The sequence below is a fragment of the Triturus cristatus genome, chromosome 12 (genome assembly GCF_964204655.1).
Source record: "Triturus cristatus chromosome 12, aTriCri1.1, whole genome shotgun sequence".
NCBI lineage: Eukaryota > Metazoa > Chordata > Amphibia > Caudata > Salamandridae > Triturus > Triturus cristatus.
In genome coordinates this window covers 95,281,137-95,302,600 of record NC_140595.1, presented here as the reverse complement: position 1 = coordinate 95,302,600, position 21,464 = coordinate 95,281,137, and the positions used below count along the sequence as shown (strand labels likewise).

Genomic DNA, 21,464 nt, shown 5'->3' with positions numbered 1-21,464 from the left:
GGTATCAAACACCTCGTGTTAATAAACTCACACTGATTCCAGTGGTGGATTTATTAAAACATGCACCCAGAGGGCACCTTGTAGGTGACTCCTGAAACCCTACCAACCTCTGGGTTGCTGGATGACAGGTGTTGACCAGCCTGCCACCACAGACAGGTTTCTGACCCCTCAGGTGACAGCCTATGCTCTCAGAGGGCAGACACAATGCCTGCACTGGCCAGAGTTGTCTTCTCCTCCAAGCAGGATCGCCAAGTAATCAGCATAACAAGGCAGGAGGCTTCAACGGCCTCAGCCACCTTTTATATGTGACCACGGCTTCCCCAGACAGGGGAAATGCCAACCCCCTGCCATGGGTCCATTTGGCATCAGGATAGGTGGAAAATTATATATGCTGGGAGACGTGGTGCACTACCAGGTCAGTCGCACCCCTAAGGTGAGCTGGCTGATGTGCCCCCATTTCGGAAAATTCTGCCATCTTGGTGATGGCAGAATTAGGACCTCTGAAACAGGGTTATGCACACTTCCCACAGGAAGTGGTCCTATAGGGGGTGTAGTAAACCCAGGGTAAGTAGCCCACTGGCTACCACCCTTCACGCCCCTAAATCTAGTATACAGGGGAGCCCCTGGCACCAGGAAGGCAGATTATGCCGACCTAAGAAGAAGGAGGAGGACATAAAAGAGCTGCGAAAGTCAAGAACTGAGGAGCAGCAACCCTGGAGCAGCAACTGACCTTGTGCCAACCCTGCCGGCCTGCCTGCCCTCCCCGACAATTATGACAAAGAAAATTCGTCCTGAAGCTGCTCTGCCTCCAAAAACCTGTGAGGACTGCCAGCATTCAAAAAGCAACCATGATCTCCCGTGGAGTAGCAAAGCTGTCCTCCTGCACGCATTCAAGAAGAAGCGCAAGGAACTTCAGATCTCCAAAAACCAGACAGCGGAATGCACCATGCCCCCCTCCACCCCTCCAGCCGAAGTGAGCCAACTGTATCAGCGAGGGCCTGAGACCCTCCCAGAGTCAAACCCCAGCTTGGGTTTGCCAAGACTAGACTTCGTCACCACCTGCATGCCCACTGTACCGCAAGTGTCTGCCCCAGTACAAATCCGACGCCTCAAAACACCACTGCACCTGAGCCATAGAGCAGAGAAGTCCATAGAGCAGAGAAGTGGACTGAATGTGTCCCTACGTGCTCGAGCATCGCGAGACCAGAGCCCCCCAGTTGGTTCAGCCAGACTGGCCCCGCCAGTCCCTACGTGCAGCCTCTTTGTTCCAGGACCGTTTCCCATTAATATGAATGGAGCACCCAACGCCGAAAAGAACCTCTACACCCAGACACCCTAGAGTCTCCCGAGGTGACCTGTTGGTGCTACCTTGGACCCTGCCCCATACTTACCTAAACATCAGAAGATTGGTCCTGTAAGTTGCTGCTAAGTACCCGTATGCAGAATATGTGTTTTTCATCATAGGATAACATTATCGTGTTAGAGACAATACAAGTATATTTACCCGTTTTCTTCAAAACTGCTATTTTAAAAAGTACGTCCCCAAAAACGAAGTTTTTGGTGTCAAAAATTATATAAAGTTATGTACGATTTTTCTATACTGGTGTGGTATATCACAAATTTCTAACACTCCTCCTGGATAAGCCTAAGGCTGCTCGACCCCACGATCACAAATGGAGCACCTTGGGATTGTTAAAACAGGCCCCTGTCCACTCATAAGGGATACCTACATTCTCTACACAATACACCTCTTTTTGGTAAATTATATAAAGAGCCAGCTTCCTACACACAGCAACTCAACTGCCGTACAACATGTAAAAAAATAATAATTGACAAAGCCACTAGATTTCTCAGTCAAAACCAATTGGCTAGTTGTTTACACGCAAGCCTCTCCTCTGGGGAGAGGATGTAACGAAACGTACAGAGCTGCCAACTGTGAAGGTTATAGTCTCTTCATCGGCTCAACATCCTTCGATTCTGGGCAAGTCACCTAATCTCCTTTCTCTTCCAGGATGGCATGGAGAGAATGTAAATGTGTGTTATTTATAATTTTTTATAAAGAAGGTTACTTTTGTTCTGGTGCTCAGATGTACTTAATGGAAAAGTGCACATCACGTAGGGTAGAGAGGTGAGATGTCGGAGGGTAATTCATAATAGGTAAGGATAACAGTTACAGACAATTGTCAAACAATGTTATCGGAAGCAAACCTGGAAACCATATTTATTGTATTAATGAATTCGGTTTTAAAATTATAGGTGTTTGAAGTATGATGGTTTGCAGCGCAACAGCGGTCTTGTAGCTGGACACAACTATCATACGGGAGAGGTTCAGCAGACTCGTGTTTGACACTGTGTACTCCACAGATGGGTAAGAGAGGAGAGCGCAACACATTGTCGGTGTTCTGGGGAAGAGAAGGGAAGGGGGATGAAAGCAACCCTGTACGAAGTAATCCGCTTGGAAAAACTGTCTGCAATTTGAAAAATAGTACCTCCAGAAGCATGCAACTAGTGGAAGGAAACTGTTCACCAGAAGCAGTACTTGGTCCAGGTTCCATAGCATGAAGACAGAGGCGAGGCAGCAGCGCTAACCAGCATTAAACGACAGTGATGTGGGAGCCAGCCAATGATAAGTAAAGGTTAAGTACTAGGCGGGTTCTAAGCCCCTTTAAAAAAATATTTTTTTTAAATGCAAGAGATTTCACAAGCGAAACCTAAAAGAGCTATCAAGATGTGGTTAGGCCAAAAAACACTTGCCTTTTCAATTAAAATATATACACACACATCTGGCACCACCTCCAAGTATCTCTCACGTGCGATTGACCGACACAGTTTTTTGAGCATATCCATAAGTTGCAGATACTTTTCAATTCGATTTCTAGAAGGGCTGCAGCTTTGGGTAAGAGGTGAATAGAAGGTTAATGTAAACATACTAAGACGACGAGAGTTGTTAGCCAACCAGGTTTACAGACTTTTGCATCGTCCCCTTGAATTTGAAGTACTGGACACTGATTAAGTAGTGCATAGCCCCATCATACCTCAGCAAAAAAGTACGACTGTTCGCAAGATCACCACCAAGTGACAGAATCCCATATTCCCAGAATGCTCTCTGTACAACTAAAGAAATCCTACACCAGACCCCTGTGCCGCTGCTACTCTAAACACTGTAGATACTTCATAGTCCATGCTTTGAGCCATCTGAATCAAGACAATCTATTACTCACAAAAAATCTTAAAGCCACCATTCCAGCAAGTGAGCCCACCTCGAACTACAGATGAAAAGTGGCAATTTTTCAAAAGCTGGGTAGCAACAGCAAATAGTTGTGAAGACCAGTATTGTACAGAATTCAGTCCCATGCATAACAGAGTCAGAACATGGCCAGATTAAAACAAAATAGGAACCTCTTTATTCAGAAAAAGGTAACTTGGAGGAAGGAAACACCTCAAGAGTACCATTGATCCCTTTAAGCCACCATCATCCACAGATCGTAATGCCAGATCATTTACACTACAATAAAATTGAACATTCAAGCACAAATGTAGCACGCAAACTCTATATTACAAAGCATCTACTTCTCTTAAAGTGATCAACGAAGAGAGGAGCACCTAATGGCACCCAATGACAATTATCACACAACTGGCTAGACACAACCCCCTCAACACCACCATAAGGACAGATTAGAAATATAATCTTAACAAACAAACCTGCTATTACTTAATCGACATACGCCAACACGAACCACCTTCACATAAGCGGCACACGGAACTGAGACTAACTCTCTTTCCCAATAAATATTCAGGGCAACTTCAAAATCACTTCCCACCCAGGATACGGTGCAAACTTTAACCCCCATCACTAACAGTATGCAGAGCAACCTCCAAAACCCTTTCAAAATAGTCCAAAACACTTCTCAGGCACAGTGAACAAATGTCACTCCCAACTACTACCAAGATTAGAACATTCTCCAAATCAAAACATGTCCATCCCACACTTCTGATTGGACCAGGCCAGAAAAGGTCTCGCCAGTTAGCACTAGCTCCTGGTCCGGTGTCTGGACTCCAGTCAGGTACTCGAGCTGGCTCCAGAGAATGATTTCAGAATGCCATGAACCTGCACCAGCCTATACATCATTTCCCTCAATTCACCAATGTCAGTCCCATAGAAAAGAGCCTCAGCGGATATTATGCATTTACCCCCTTTCTTCTGTTGTCATCAACATGCGTTGACTAACCTTTCATGACACCCTGTCAAAGAAGTGCAAGTCTACAGTGCTCCAGGCATCACTTCCACACAAATCGGGTAAACAAAAAAGCCTGAGTAGTAACTTTCACCAAAAACTGCATGCAAATTAAATGAAACCAACTGGATGTAGCAGACTGCTTGATTTCACCCTATGCACAAAACAATCAAAGTAGCAGGACAAAGATTTACTCAAGCTCATACCTCAGTTCTTTTTCAATGACCCTTACTTCCAGGAAACCTTAAACTGGAAGCCCTAGGAGTCTGATAGTTTATTAGCAGTTATAAAAGGGTCCCGGGGCTCCATAATTACTACTCGTTTTGTTAATTGCAGGATCATCTTTACAAATGAAACCAAATGACACTTTAATCTATAAAACCCTGCTCTGGGATCCTACAAAAAGGTAGAGATATTCTGATGTTTATTCAGATCAAAGAAGAGATCACGAGAAATGTTGTGAAAGTCTCAGTGACTGATACACTGGCAGAGTTGAGCTATACCATTCTGCCGTCTTAAGTAGTTATGCAGCAGAACTTCTTTAAAGAAAGATACAATGGAACGAGTTGCATTTTTAAGTTCAGATTATGCACAAGTTCCAAATTGGTTTCCAAACTGGTATCAAACACTTTTTGGGACCTTTAATCAGATAACTTAATGCTGCATTTATCTGCTATACTCGGAGCACTAAGTGATACTGAACCTTCTATTAAACGTTACAGCCCAATTTCAGCATGTGCGTGACCAGCACTATCCACAGGCATCAGCAAAAATGTAGGTAGTGATCCAGAGCCGGGATCTATGAGCAAATGTGCATGCATGCCAAAATAGGCAACTGGCAGGTCACTTTCAATGTGGGTGACATTCAAGTGCGTTGGTGGAGGCACTGGCCTCCACCTAGCCTCAGCGGCAGACTGGCGGACATTTTTGTGCTTCACGCCATGGTGGCAGGGACAGTCTTACTAAAAGGTACATTCTGAAGTGCAGTGAATGCACTTTCGGCAGAGCTGAATGCGGATGTGGTGCCTGCTAAGCAGTTAGTTTCTTTTCACACACCCCCTCACCACAGGCTGGAGTTTGTTTTTAAATAACAAAAAGCATCGTTGATCCTTATGTTCAGGGAGTTTTTGCTTCGTGCATGAGCCAAAGAATCTTTCCCTGACTGGGCTCGACATGCTCACTGAATGGCCACACTCCAAGTGACTCTTCAGTGGTAGTACCAAAAGGATGCAAGCTGGTGCACTCAGGTGTGCTGTGCTGAAGAGGACACCTAGTAACAAGGGGCAATAGGAGTATCATCACCGTACCATTCAAAAGAAGCAATTAAGTTTAAAATGTTGAAAAGGGATGTGTGTAAATGTTCAGCATGCACTAAGAGAGAAACCTGCCCCAAGAAACCTCACAGGTCAGGAGAAATGAAAAACACAACAACCCAAGTTTCTCAAACTAAAAAGGGAAAAGATGGAAGTGAAGGTGTACAAGCATGTTCAAGCAAAAGACTTGGAGTAGGATAGGCGGCAAGTAGGGCGGTGTCCTGGAGGTAGGAATGCATATACAAGACATGCATATTAGTGGTACCAGTTGTGCAACTACACTTTTATTCAGCAACTTTGAGAAATAGTCCACATGCCTCCTTAAAGCCGGTCCTGCTGTTAGGCAACAGTGAACCTGGACACCAAAGTTTCCAAGATTATATATCTGAACAAAGGTTTGAAACACACTTAGGTATTGTAATTATACAAACCAGCAGGACATCACTGAAGAGCAGCAGGCCTTTGCGAATCCAATAAAATTACTCTGACGCTCAGCAATCGCCACGGGGTCACATTTAAGGTTAGATGCTACATCTACAGAGCAACCAATACCAACTGCCATATCGAGCAAGGAAGATCATCTCCGCTGGTGAAATACGGACAAGAAGCAGTAGCATTTCAAGTCATCAAAATGAGGAAATTTCGAGAAGGAAAAAACAAGTGACCAACCTTTCTGTTGCTATGCAGATTGTGAATCACCATCCAAATTCAAATCTAGCTGGCGACACCACTTCTCCAGTTCCAGGAGTTGAACTCTCTTTGAGCAGCAATTCACTGCTTCATACCACTACTATGGTTTGCCCTTCTCCAATAGCTCACTCCTCTTATCCACCCTCAATTACGTCCACCTCCGTTACACTGCTCTATTCCCCTTGACCCTCTTGGCATGGAGAGTATCATTCACAGTTCAACCAAGCCCCTCCCACGCCCCCCAGGTTCTTGTGCCCACTTCAGGTATATATATTTCAAGATGTCTCTTGTACAGTGTGTTGCTGCTGTGTAGATACAGCTGCACCTAAATCACATGCATATGCGCATATCAGAATAAACTTCAAAACTATCACCCATGTACAAAAAACATAAGCACTAAGGAGCACTTCCAATATGTAACTATATTGTACTTCTCAGTTCCTATGTAGGTCATGTTAAAATGGATGTCAGACCGAATAATCAAAAGGTGTTATTAGATTTGGTAATAACACGCATTACTTAAAATACTTAGAAACTGCATAACTGCGGTATACAGACTTATATAAAAAGAGTTTATATGGTCTTCCTATAGTTGTTTTATGCAGCCCTCTTCGTCTTTTATGTGAAACTTTAGTAAAAGGGAAAGATTACCTGCTGTTCGGGTGATGGCTGTGGTGCCTGTGGCTGTTGCGGCTGCTGCTGTTGTTGTTGCTGCTGGTTCTGGTACTCCTCTTGCTGCAGTTGCCTGGCAAGTTCCAGGTCGCTCATTCCAGGAGGACCTTGCTGTTGCTGCTGCAAAGACAAGGCGATCATGTAGTCCTGTGGGTGGAATAAACAAGTGGTCAGAACCTAAAGCAAACCCAGGATATACGCGCTCCAATGAATTCTATTCTTCCTGTACTTTTAACTCCAATGATACGGTCATAATAAATTAAACTTTCAATCTGTGGAAGCGCAAATGGTGTTAGACAAAGTCAGATATCAAAAGCCTGCTCTCTTTGATTTCAGGTGTACACTGGTTGATAATTAAAAGCATGCAGCACCAATGAGGAAACAATAACTAAAGATTTGAGGACTCAAAACATTTATGTGGAATTTCCACAGAAGCTGGATTGTTGAGTCTTGTGGTAAATAGGTTATTGTAGCCTAAGGGCTATACTCTAGGAAGAAGCATATCTGGGTAGGGAGTACTATCAGTTAGGATGGGGGACTTCAGTCAGTGAAAAGCCACATTCTTTCCAAGCATCTCTTACATGGCACACACTTATGATTTATTCACAATGTTAAATTTGAATCTTGGCTCAAGGCAAGAATAAAGTGAAATTAGAAGCCCAGCGCTAGGCAGGCAGGGATGAAAATTAGGGCTAATATTTGTAAAATAAACCACCCCTATGTTTTCTCTCTTGGACCCTCTCGCTTATCATATTTCGACTAGAAGATGAAAGTGTCTAGTGAACATGAGGTGGGCTAGTGCCCCAAACATTTCTTGCCAGATCCATGAGTAGGAGAAGCTAGGCGCTCTGGGAATTAGTGTCCTATAGTGAGCCACTGGTAGGAATGACCTTTCTGGTTCCAAAGAGACTGAGTTAATTGCCATCTACAGATGAGTGAAAAGGCAGGAAGTGAGAGAGACTTTTGTCTTCTGTAAGGAATGTAACTGCCAGAGGTTGATGATTAACACACTATTACCCGCAGTTTTGCAGAGTTTTCATTGGGTTGACACCGGTTCCTTGGAACAGTTTTCTGAGAGGCTGGGTAAGTAACCCTCACTCAGGCCATCAAGCAGCACCATGACCCCCAAAAAGGATTACATGCAATTAAGGGTCTCATTATGGGATTCCTTTATGTTGGAACTGTTCTGGGAAGGGTCCCTCCCACTGTCCCGACGTGGTTTGTTGACCCTAGGAACCAAGATATGGGACTGGGGGAGCATCTGGGTTAAAATGCTAACATATGAGCCAGAGTGAGAACATTTGTGTTCCATGAGTGAATAAAAAATTGACTGTTGTGTTTGACTGGAATCGTAGGTTCGTGCATATTAAAGCAGCGAGGTACCAGTGCACAACCAGGGCCTTACCACTCTTCAATAAGTCAGGGTGGTGGTGCTGTTCATATTAGAAAAGCAGTGATTACTATTTGGAAAGCGAAAGATATCTGTGAGGAACAGCTTCAACTTTGCAAACGAGTGGCGGGGTGATGGTGCTGCCCACAAGGATCTAAGAGCCATGGACTACATATAATTTACTCATTTTGCCAACTCAAATAAAGCAGTTTTTTCTAAATCTTACCAAACTCCATTTTGGGTTGCAAGGGATTAATACACCCACAAAAGCAGAAAATAGGCCTCTAGTAGCGCACCATTAGTTGTGCAAACCATCAACAGCTCTTCGACCTAAGACTCTGAACATCAGGTCTTACTACCTAATCTTTGCTGTTTTTAAGCCATGCAAATAAAAGGTGCTTCAATTAACTACTTTAACACAAAGCTTAGTTGCCATCACAAGTATTTAAGCTCATGACCAGCTGGTCTAACCACATGGCAGTATTTGACTTGCTGAGCTATCCTGCTGGCACAATAAAAGAGCCAAAATGAGTAGCTATACCAATGCTTGCTTCTTTCTTGCAGTGAGAAAATTTGGGTTGCTCGATTAGGACTTGCAGAGTTGGAAAACTGACTGCCCTGAAAAGCATCTTTTAACATCACCTCAGGCAAAATACTTTAACCGCAAAGTCATCAAGTCTTTAATCTATATAAGCAGTAACATGGGATTGGCTATCGTTTTAAAACACACACTGGCACGCTGTGCTGTAGACTCACAATAAGCAAAATATCTTTGGAAGTTTATAAAAATACATAAGCCAGTGTAAATGTATTGACATCAGGCACTTTGATGAACATTTTTTGTGGTAGTTCTTCCTGGGAATACATAGTTTTTTCAATACTTACTAAGATTGAAAACTTAAGGATAGGAATACGGGGAAGAAAAATGCAGAAACTCATATTGGAGGGGGGGGGGGGGGTGCAAGAGGGCACTGTACCATTTTCATCTCACACAAATGATTCCGCACATAGGTAGGCGTGTTATAGAAAAGAGATTCTGAAACGGCCCTGCAGCCTCTCTGGGCTGCCTGCTGGTTGCCTTCATATATCTACAACTGGCTGAGCACACTCGGTGGATGCAGGTGTTGTGGAAATGATGAAGGGGACAATCTACAATCTCTCACCTGATCCAAAAGCCTCTGTTGAAGCTGCTCCTGGTTGCTGAAAGATGCTTCCTTTGACAGGTGGTAGCTGAGGTGGAAGTTGGAATCACAGAAGCAGCTGTCTCCTTCTACATTGTGTAGACTCTCCCAGATTACGGTCTCCTCCTGCAGGAAACCCTGGTCAGTAACCAGGAGGTACAAGTGACCCTGCAGACAGAGACAGAATTGGATAAAAGGCGGAAGATTGTTGCACAGCAGAGAGTGAATGGGCTACAGGACACCCCTGGGGATCGAGGGGAAAAACATGGGAGGAAGCACTCATCCTACAAAGAGGTACAGGCGGGGAAACATCTCAAGACACTAAAGATGGAGTTGTGCAGTGTAAGTAAATGATTATGAAGGGTCACACAAAATGTTGTTGCACAGACTCTCATAAGAAAGACCCAACAATCCCTCACATTGGTACCTTTTGCTTTATCATTGTGCTAAAGTGGTTATTCCGGAAGAAGACACTCAGCTCATCCTCATTGACAGTGGTCATGAGCTCACAAAGGCCGTGGTATGTTAGCTGGGCGGCCGTAGACTCCAAGAACTGCTCTGCGATCAGGCCTGGAAAAGGCAGACAAAAACGAGGACGTGAACAAGCTTCAGGAGACCAACTGAGATTATTCACAATAAATCAGCACATGCCGACCCATCTTCTCCCAAATGTTAAACTGGATGCACACCATTACCTCCACTCACACTTGGCACACTTCTAGATAGCACGCAAACTGTTCTGCTACTTTATGCTCCTCTTCCCTCACATCACTATGTAAAAAACACCTAAACTAGTTACAATCTATCAAATACTGTTTCTAGGCAATTGCTGTCGGTTGTAATCTTTTTTTTCATTAAAAAAACCGTAGGCCAAATTCTGTGCTTATGAGGGAACAATTCCGTCTCATTACTTAATTAGCATTTTACAAATTATAAACTCATTTACTTCATCATGTGCATCAATATTCTCCACGCATAAAGATATCTGCGTTTATGAATTTACACTCCAATTTCCCATTTATATCTTATGGGCAAGTGCAAATCTAAACATATATATTTTTTTTAATTTTTTTTTTTAAAGGTGATTACTAATGTATTAATAATATCGGGGGATGAGTACATTTCACAGTACTCATCAAGGTTTAACTACAAAAGACTATGACTAAGATAAAAAATGATTTGCTTCGAACTGCACTAGTTGTTTCAGTGGGCAACGCCAGGTCACCTGCCCACAAGTCTGCAGCTAGACCTCAGCAGCAGTCTTATCCTCTCCTCAATATTTAAAATGTCAGCACATACAATGAAATGTATAGCCGCGTAATGATGTGCGTTGAAACTGCCTCTCCAAAAATATATTTGTTATCTTTTGCAGCCAATGACCAGTCCTGCATGAATCTCTGGCATTAAAAACTAGTTGCACATAAGTGAGGACTTCTATTTGTACCTTCTGTCACAAGGTTTGGGTCACTTGAATGTTTGCATGTGATGATTTTCTCCACCAACTGGTTATAGCTCAGTTTCCCCACTGCTAAAACCACTTCAGGGCCCTGAAAGAGAAAACACAAGGAGGTGATGCAGCTTTATTCAACACGCTGGTCACTAGACTCCAGAGGCATGTTACAACACAATGCCTGGCCTTGGATAGAAGCCTCATGCCCATTCACAGCACCAACATTATGAGTTACGTGTGCTCATTACCTGTGGGTCAACTAGCCAGCCATGGTACAAAGGGATGTTCAGGAGGTCAAACACGATGCATTCTGGTGTGTACTCGAAGTCGGAGACACCTGTGAACTTTACATTCACATCCAACCCCGTAGATAACTTGGGCAAAACCGTCATGGCATCATTCACGTTCTGCAAATACAAAACAAACAAAACAAAAAAGACGGGTTTACCCCACTGTCCAAAACATTACACATTAAAGTCCTGTGGGTGAGACCTTTCCGGGTTAACAATGCTGTTGTAATCCACAGACAAAGGTTTCTGTATTCTCACTAACGTGCATCAAGCACATTCATTTTACATTCTACATCACCACAAGACCTAAAATGACCTGCCCCTCCACCTCCAAACTGCACCCTCCCTGGCAGACTTCAGAAAGAGACGAGACCTGGCTTCGACAGACACCGCATCCTCAGTGCCCAGATATCCCTAGGGAAGGCAGTGCAGCACTTTACAAATGTTGATTGAATCTCATTTTTGTGTACGGGATTGTGGTCAACTTAATGAATTTCAGTTTTCACTGATGCATTCGTCATATATATCTCACAACCAAGATAAAAAGACAAAACTGATTTATTGTTAAGTTTCCAACAATTTGGTCAATTTTCAGCACAAGCAAAACAAACTTGAAAAGTGATTAAAGATTGTGATTTCCTGATTTGCCTCAGTCCAACAATACCAACAAGCATTGGCATAGCCAAAAAGTCTCACCTTTGGGTATCGGAGACCTGGCTGAGACGACCTTAATAACCCCCCCAAAAAAAGAACTGTTATGAAATTATCAACAAATATAAGGACACGGTCGAGGGTGGACTGATGAGAGAAAACCATCTTAAAACAGTGCGTCAGAATTGGACGGTCGCCATTTTGTTTAGAGAGGTTTATGTAAGGGGACACGCCCGAGGCTCCAAAGTTGCAGACAAGCAGAAGGGACAAAATATGTACAGTGCAGAGAATATCCGAGAACCTTTATTTTAGATTGCATACCAAGCAGAACGCATACCTCATTTGGTTAGTAAAATGTTTTCCAAAATTTTATTTTTTAAGTCAATCAGAATGTGCTTTCACAGCACTAGGGAAAAGCACATACATTTTTTTAATGAACCCCTATTTAAACCCTTTCCCGATTTTTTGGGGGGCTATGAGAGGTTAAATGCAATGAGAGGTAGACTTAGCTCACACGTGCCATATCTTCCTATGGTAAGTATAATATAATTATTTGTTTTATATAGCACTCTGTACCGTACTCTGTTGCTCCAAAGCGGTGTCAATAAATTGGAAACCAATTTTCCGACCCCAAAAGATGAAAGCTAAGCCTGCGAACCTGTAACTTGTAACGGCAGATGTTAGTAACCCTGGACAGGTTATTTTTGTATTTATTAAAGGCATGGACACTGATTTGAAACATACTCTGCTGTGGCCAGTTGGAGAGATCCGTCTAGTTGGAAAGGCTCTGGACCCCAGAGGCCCCATCGAGTGAGAGAGCTGGAGGGTATACGGTTCAGCAGATCAAGGTGTGATCTAGACGTGTGTCCCCCCTCCCCCCTCCCCCATTTTATATGTGGTTTGAGTCTGAAACAGAATCTTTTCCCATACAGTAGGCGAAAGGCCTCTCGTTGCCGATGCAAGTGGGCGTTGTCAGGGTGACCTAGGTGAATATTTTCGAAAACTTATGAAAACGGGGTCTGGAGAACACATAGAGAAGGGACCGCAATTAACAAGGACAGAGTGGAGAAGAACATGGGTGTGGATGAGGGGCGCAAAGAAGGTGGCATCTGGGAATGGATGCTCATGCCATCATACAGAACACCAACAGGAGCCAGAGGAGGAGTGTGTGTGTGTGTGTCATTCAATGGGCAAGTATACAGGGGTAGGAAAGAGATCGTCAGAGGGCAGTAAAGAGCAAAGACGCAATGAAATATGCACACAAAAGTGGAGATTACACAAGAGTCACTGCAACAACAAAAAACAAAAAAAGTCTGAGGCCCAGAAATGCGGCAATGAAATGTGCACACAAAAGTGGTGATTACACGGGAGTCACTGGAATACAAAAATAAATTAAACAAGTCTGAGGCCTAGAGAAGCGAAATGAAAGCGCACACAAAAGTTGGGATTACACGGGATTCACTGCCACACTTTTTTTTTTTATGTACGAGGCACAGAAAAGCAGCAATGTAATGTGCACACAAACGTGGGGATTGCACGGAAGTCACTGAAACAAAAAGAAGAAGAATAAGTACGAGGCCCAGAAAAGCGAAAACGGAAGTGCACACAAAAGTGGAGCTTAGATGGGAGTCACCACAACAAAGACATAAATAAACTAGACAAGCCCGGCGGAGCGTGGCGTGCGCGCTTGGCGGGGGAGCGCATTCCAGGCAGGGGAGCGGACCCTTTGAAGTGCGATGCCAAACGGATTGCATGGCGGCACGATACACGTGATTGTGCGCGTGCTCGCCATGCAATCCGCTTTTGGGAGCACTTTTGGGAGCCCCTTTACAAGAGTCTCGCTGAGCGATCGCTTACGCGATAGCCAGCGAGACCTAAAAATCGATACAAATGTGGATGAGAGGAAGTTGTGGATTCATTATTTGCACAGTAGCTAAAGGACAAATTGATCAATATCAGAAAATTAGGAATTGAGAAGTGGTGTAGCATTTTCTAGGTGGAAGAAGGGATGCCAAGAACGGAAAAATAAAACCAGTAAAATTATTGACATTATTTTATGGTGTGTTGAACAAATGTAGGAAGCTGCCTGTTTAAATAGAGGACCAAAACGAGGTACACGGTGTAAAGAGTCCAGGCAACCCATATTGGTTTACAGATGCCAAAATGATAACACTAAATTCTCTTTTGTAGTAGTGTGTGCAAGCAGTTCAGGTTTAGAGATGGTAGTGCTAAGCATTTATTTTACTTACAGAGGCAATAAATGAAACACACAAGAAGAAATCAGAGACCAATTTAGAAAAATAAGTCTTATTTTTATATAACTTTTGATACCAAGAACGTCGTTATCAAGTAAGTGCTTTTTAAATACAGTATCGTTTTTATATTGTTTTTCTGCTAAATTATTTGTGTATTCTGTACCTGTACTTGTTTTGTCTCGCTTTTATGACTTTTGTCGAATAAAGCTGTTTGGATTGGATTGGCTTTTTAAATATTGAATTTCACAGGTAAGTAAACAGATCACTAAAATGCACCTTTACGCAGTTATTCTTTTCTATTGGAGAAAAGGCTTATTCTGCATACAGTTATTTACGGTCAGTTTCTGGGTTCTCCTTCGGGACTTAGGGGCCCAAGGTCCAAAGTACCACCTGCTCTGGGGCTTCCGGGTGCAGTGGTGCTACTTGGGATGGTAGCTTTCCGCACTACGCCAGTGGAAAGAAGGGGGGTAACCTAGAGACAGGCTGCCGAGGGGGGTTTGGGGACAAGTATGGGAGCTCCCAACAGGGGGGGGGGCTGGTTCACAAAGGTCATTGAACGAGGGGGCACAGCCGGTTCGTCGGTATCCAGTCTGCGGCGCTCGGGTGCAGAGAGCAAAGGTTAGCTGGGCTCTGAGCGTCCTGAGGCCTTGCGGTAGTTGGTCTAGCCGGTTACAGGTGCAGAAATCAGGACAGCTGGGCCATTCTGGAAGTGGATCTCTGCGGTACTGACATCCCTCGACGGCTGCTCAGTCTCGATGTTAGAGTCCAGACTTGACTTAAACAGGCCTTGGCTTCTGCAAGGGGTCTGGTACCAGAGTATTGGTCCTGTACGGCTCTAATTGGTCCTGGTGTCCTCTCACTCGTGGGGGGACAGATCAGTAGCACAGGCACCTCTTCCTGGGTAGCTGCTGCGTCGGGCTGGCCAGGAAGCAGCAACACAGTAAACCAGACTGCTTCTTCAGTGCCTGCAGTCGAGTAGCTCCTCTACTCCAAGGGAGATTACTGGCAATTTGCGAAGAGCTGGCAGTCTACCAGGGGTTCTTGGTAGTTGGAAAGCTGCAGTGACCGCAGCACGGAGGCTTTTTGCACGAGTTCTCACTTATTGCAGATTTAATAGGCTAATACCATTTTAATTCTGTTCTTTTTCTCCCCCCACCCCTCTCGCTTTGCCTTTCCTTTTTCACAGGTTCTCATACAGAGTCATAATTGTTTCCACAAATTTTTATGTATCCAGGCAAATGCTGTATTGTCCTGATGATAACCCCAAGATTTGGGAGGAACGAAACATCGACCTAATAACCGACTCATTTGACTATATGTAATTGATTAGTGGGTTCAGCAGTGTTGCGTTTAATAGAGTTATGATTCTAATTCTATGCATTTTTTTGTGTCATTAACCCTTTTTTTTGCCTGTGTGTGTTTCTTACATGTATAACTACGCCCCGAAAACGTCTCACCCCTACATATTACTGTTTATGTACTATTAAAATGAATTTTTTTTAATTTGATAGACTGTTTCCTGGACCATAATTATATTTCTAGTGCATTATAGAATTGTCTATTTTCGCGAAGGGACCCTCTATTCCTCATAACAGCTTCAGGAGGAGACACTGGTCACGATTGTAGAGACTGGTGCAGGCAGGCAGGGGTTTTGGCACCGAAAGTCGACAGCACTTTCAGTTCTCGGTCTCTTGCGGCTTTCCTCTTCTGGATCCATTGAAATCTAAATTCCTGACATCAGAGTGCCCCTTAATACTTAACTTAGGGGTATTAAGGGGAGTGACAGGCAGTGGCGACTGGTGACCTTAAAAGTGGTAAGGCATAATCCTTGGTTCAAATTCAAATGAGCTTCTTCTGAAGGTTCTCGCACACTTCCTGAAAGAAGAGACTCATTTACAGAGATTTGGCGTAGAGCACCGCCACAAGTAATTTTTCTACGCTGCCCTACGCCAAATCGAAAGGACAGGAATGCACTTTATCTACAAAATACGGTGCACTCCTGTCCTTTCAGTCATCACTGGTGCACAATTTGGTGCACCGGCGTGGACTGGCGCGCCTCCATGGGCAACAATCCATGGAGGCATTGTCTTCATTCTGTACCTGCTGCAGAATGAAGCACACATGGAAAAAACTCATGCCTGCTCTGGGAGGCGTAAGGTTTTGGCGCTGCCCCAGAATTACAGTCACTTAAACCTGGGAGTTGCTCTGGGAGGCGTAAGTTTTTGGCACTGCCCCAGGTTTACGTGACTTTGTAATTCTGGGGCAGCATCAAAATCCATCGGTATTACGTGGGAACACCCACCACAATGCCCATGGAACACCTACTTGACACAGAGTAAGGCATGCAGCTTACTCAGACTCATTCCTTCACTGACTCTCTCACTTTAACTCACACACAGTCACACAGACATGCTCACAGTGCTGGAATGGCGCAGGCACCTTCATGCACCTGGGTCAGCAATCAGAAAATGTCACTAGCTGCCTCAGATTGTTGCTGGACCTGAAGTGGATCTGCATTTTATTTTCCCAACAGTGAATCCATCCATCCATCCATCCATCCATCCATCATTTCATCCAACATTTCATCCACCCACCCATCCATCCATCTATCCGCCAGTCCATTCATCCATTTATCTATCCACCATTCCATCCATCCATCCAATCCACCAACCATTCCATCCAATCCACCAACCATTCCATCCAATCCACCACCATTCCATCCATTCCAACCATTCCATCCATCCATCCAACCATTCCATCCAACCATTCCATCCATCCAACCATTCATCCTCCCAAGTTCATTATGAGCCTTAGTCTGGCAAGCTGCAGACAGAAGAGGCCTATCAAGAAACCCACCTCAATGTAGCTGCTAAAGCAAGGGGGGAGGTGGGGTGACGATGCCCCTGATGCAGAGGCTTAACTGTACACTTACCTCTTGATCCACTAGTGCAATTGTTGTCTACAGCTGGTTAATTTCTTCTCTTGTGCTTCTAGAGTCTAAATAAGGAGCACTCTGTGTACTCAGCACCAAAATGTTTTTTCAAAGTGAAAGCAAATGCAGTACTAAACACATGTTCCTGCCAGAAAAGCAGTCCCCTGCACCTCTGTGATAATCAACAAATTGTTGCCACCCACTCCCTCCCTCCTTATCCTCAATCGGCCTGCCCTACCTCCAGCCATTGAAGTGAACGAAGTTTTTTAAATCATCCCAGAACCACTGTTAATGCGCCCCAAAAGCAACTGGATCCAAGGCATTCTAATTCAGCACTCCCTTCACAAGAGTTCACCATAGAGACTAACTGCCTCAGTGCACTAATTTCTTTTCAGCTGCCCTGTATTTATTTTCCCTCTACTTGCCTCTTTCCCAAGGGGTGGCAGGGCAACGCCCCTTTTGCCCATGAACACTAGTCACGCCTGGTGACAGGGAGTAGCCAATGGGCCATTTACCTTTAGAGTGACTACATCCTCTATATGAAGACCTCTTGTGCAGAGTTGGGATATCCCTGACCCAGTAAGCATAATTCAGCCAAAACCAAGATAGTGGTATTCTAAGTTTTGTGTTAACATCAGGTAGTCCACCTTAGGGGCAGAACTAGTCTGCAGGGGGGAAGCACGCCTCCAGACTAGCTAATTTTCCCGCTGTCCTGGAGCCAAATAGTTCCAGGCTAGGGGGTGGCATTTCCCCTCTCTGGGGAAGCCTTGGGTCGCATATAAATAGGAGGCAGAGGCCTTTGAAGCCTCCTGCCTTGATATACGGATTACTTAGCCATCCTGCTCGGAAGAGGTGACAATCCCTCCAGCCAGAGAAGGCATGGTTTCTACCCTCAGAGAGAACTCTTATCTGCAGGGGGTCAGAAGCCTGTCTGTGGTGGCAGGCTGGTCTACACCAGTCAGCCAGTACACTGGTAGTCGGGAGGTTTTCAGCGGGCAGCTCTAAGGTGCCCACTGGGTGCATGTATTAATAAATCAATCACTGGAATCAGTGTGGTTTTATTAAGAGAGGTTTGATACCAAACATCTCTAGTTTCAGGGAAACTATCATATAGCTGGGGAACTTGTATTTAGCAATGTTCAGCAGTGTGTATTTAAAATGGATTCCCTTTCACTTGCAATATCGAAAAATCGACTTGGACATCACAGGGGCAAATCTGCTCATGCAGATATGTCCAGAAATGTAGTATGGTGCACCCTGCCTTAGGGGTGTACGGCCTGCTGTAGAGGTTACTTACCTATACTGCATGCAGTGTCTGCAGGCATGGCACACAGGGGGTGTGCCAAGTCGTGGCTTCCCTTTTCTCTACACCATGGCACGCAGCCTGCAATGGCAGTTCGCATGTTGGTGCCTCATGATTCTTTATTAACCGTATGATTACTTAAAATCTTTACAGTATAAAAACATACAACGAACAGCTCTCCACTCATCTGCCCTCCCCCCATAGAGCTTGCAGCATTCAAAATAAAAATGCACCATGCCTGCATGCCATGCAAATTAAAAATGAATTAAAATGTGAGATCAACTCCTTTATAATGGTTGTTTGCGGCAATTTTTACTTAGTCCCGTTAGGTTCAATAGTATTATCAAATCCATCAAGGTCATTGCCTACGTTATATAGGTTGTCATGGACGACACGTCTATGGATTCTTGACGTGCTCCCTACTGGGCCCCACGCTATCTTTATAATCCTGATTCTCCATAAGAGAAAGCCCCTGAATTTAATGACGTCCGTCAGAGCTAGTGCACCGGCTGGTTTTAGTTACTGAATAATTGCGACCCTGGTCTCTGCTGCCTGTTGCTGGAAGTCAAGATTCCAATTGGATGAATAAACTAGCCTGCTCTGGCCAGTAAGCAGATAGTAGTTTCCAAGAAGCACCAATCCGAAGAATCCCTGCAGGTTCTGAGGCCCTTATCCTTTAGAATCGAGGGTAGCAAACGATAGCAATCGCTGGTCGTCTTAGGGCCACAGCATAAAAGATGTAACCAGGTTTCTCTGTGATAATTGCATAGCAGGCAGGAGACAGTGTTGTCTTTTCGTGCCCATGTTGGGTTGAACTCCAGGATATTGAGGGCAGTGAGGCGCAGAAACACGATTTTCCTTCTAGCTTGAGCTGAGAGTGGGTCGCGCATGCAAGGTTGAGTTGTCTAAGGGATATACAAATTGTCAAGTGCCAGTGTAAGTGAGTTGTGCCGGAGTGAGGAACGATCCAGTTCAAACAAGATGGTCTGGACTTGGCGCTTCACAGCATTATTCCAGGCAGTGTATGGGATTTCATGTAGGGGCATGCTCCCTGCCTCTATTTTCAAATAATCTATTGGATGTTCCAGCTTACAGTGCCGTGGAGATCCCGCTGCCCTGAAAACCGTTTTTAGAAAGTGTTTAAGAATTGTTTCGGGGGCTTTAAGCACTCTGATATAGTATTTTATTAGGTCCCCCTGTAATGCCAAATCTGGTCCGTTTAGTCCTATTTCCAGCCTTAACCTGGTGTTCCTTGCTTGTCTGGGCACCTGTAGCATGATCTTATAAGCTTTTATCTGGGCTGTGGTGATGGATTTCTCTAGTGCACCTGGAAAGGCTAAGTGACCATAAGTAATTGCTGGAATTCATTTTGCCCCAAGTACTGTCAACATGGGCTCTACGGATGGACTTGCTAGGCGATAGCCTAAACGTCCAAAGTGAGAGAATTATTCTGTTGATTTTCGGAGTTAGCTCCTTTATGTGTTTAGATGCTGTTGCCCTCTCTGTTAACCATACCCCCATGGAGTTGTAGGATGTAGCGGTCCTGATCCGGTGCTCACCCAGAAGCCAGGAGGCTTGCTTTTTGTGAGTATATTTGCCATAGATTATTATCTTTGTCTTGTTCTGGTTGATTTGCAGGCTGTTTTCCTGGTTATACACTGCTAGACTTTTTAAAAGCTCTTTGGAGCCCCAGCCTGGTGTGATCCATGATCACTATCGTCTGCATACTGAAGGGTTGCAAGGGTCATACTGCCCAATCTCTGAGGGACTAGGCTGGCATCTTTCCGAGCTTGCCCCAGGTCTGCTGTGCACAGGTTGAATAACAGTGGAGCCAAAACACAGCCCTGCTTTAGCCCGGTGTTGGTTTCAATTATCGAGGTTGGAGTTGTTGGGCTTAGTTTGACCCGGACCCATGTCCCCTCGTAAAGGGCGTTTATCGCTTTTAAAAGGGTTGCCTGGATCCCCCAGGATTTGAGTATAGCCCATAGTCTTCCTCAATTGACTATCGAAGGCCGTGGAGTAGTCTATGAAACAGCAAAATAAGGGCAGATTGGGTCTCATTAACGCTTGCTTAGAGGTAGGACAGCGCCAAGATGTTACCCGTAGTAGAGCGGTTTGCCCTGAAGCCAGTTGGATAAGGCAGTAGAATGCCATTCTTGTCCACCCAGTCCTCCAAGTCCTTTAGTATTAGACGGGCATAGACCTTTGCTTCGATGTCAAGGAGGGCTATTAGCCTATAGTTGGAAGGGTTCGAATGGTCTCCTTTCTTGTGTATTGGAAACAGGATTGAACCTTTCCAGGATTGTGGTACTATTGCTGTGACATATGAGTGATTGTATAGCGGAGTGAGAATGGGTGCAAAAAAAGCTAATGCAGACTTAAAAACTTGGGCTAGAATGCCATTTGGTCCTGGTGCCTCATCGGTTCTTATTGCCTTGATGTACCTGGCGGTCTCCTGCTCTGTGTAACCGTCAAACTGACTGGGCACTTCCTGTGAGTTTTAAGATTTGATGACTTTGGCTGCGGCCTGAGGCCACTCTGAGATGGAGGGTCCACCTTACACGATTCACTTGTGTACAGACCCTTCACATACTGTTCCCACACGTTGCCACCAATGCTATTATCTTTGGGTGGGCTTTGGGAGCTCAGGCTATTGATGTATCTCCATAGCTTAGTGTGGCCTTTTGCTTTAAATAAGGATAACACTTTAAGCCAGTTCTTTTCCATGAGCTGTCTTTTCAACTCCCACACTTTCTTCTTGTATGTGGTTCGCAGGGTCGAGATGGAGGTAATCTGTGACGAGTAGACTCCTTTCTTTTTTGCCTTGGTTGACTTTTTAAGAGCACGTTTACATTGTTTCTAGGTGGCCTTCGATCCAGAGAAGGTTGTTTTGAGTTGAAACTTTTTATTTGGTGGGCATTTCCCAGATTCTTCTGAAAATCCGCAGTCAACATTTCCCAATGACTTATGATGTTCGTGGTCTGCCATAAACTGAGATGCCTCCTCCCTTGCGGCTACATACTGCAGCAGTATATTACTAAGGTTGGCGGTCCATTTTAATCTTTTAAGGGCTATATATCGTTCATCTCCCAAGGTTGCGCC

General features: G+C 44.5%; 1 protein-coding gene across 1 annotated transcript in view; it reads right to left on the bottom strand.

Annotated features, from left to right (window-relative positions):
* Nucleotides 1-21,464, bottom strand: part of MINDY1 (MINDY lysine 48 deubiquitinase 1) — a 78,590-nt gene that overhangs the window by 12,459 nt on the left and 44,667 nt on the right. Inside the window, exons 5-9 of the mRNA XM_085639725.1 lie at nucleotides 11,180-11,338; nucleotides 10,926-11,028; nucleotides 9,909-10,051; nucleotides 9,464-9,649; nucleotides 6,890-7,057 (exon numbers count right to left, since the gene is read on the bottom strand). Of these exons, the coding sequence (XP_085495851.1) occupies nucleotides 6,890-7,057; nucleotides 9,464-9,649; nucleotides 9,909-10,051; nucleotides 10,926-11,028; nucleotides 11,180-11,338 (759 nt within the window). The remainder of the gene's footprint in view (nucleotides 1-6,889; nucleotides 7,058-9,463; nucleotides 9,650-9,908; nucleotides 10,052-10,925; nucleotides 11,029-11,179; nucleotides 11,339-21,464) is intronic.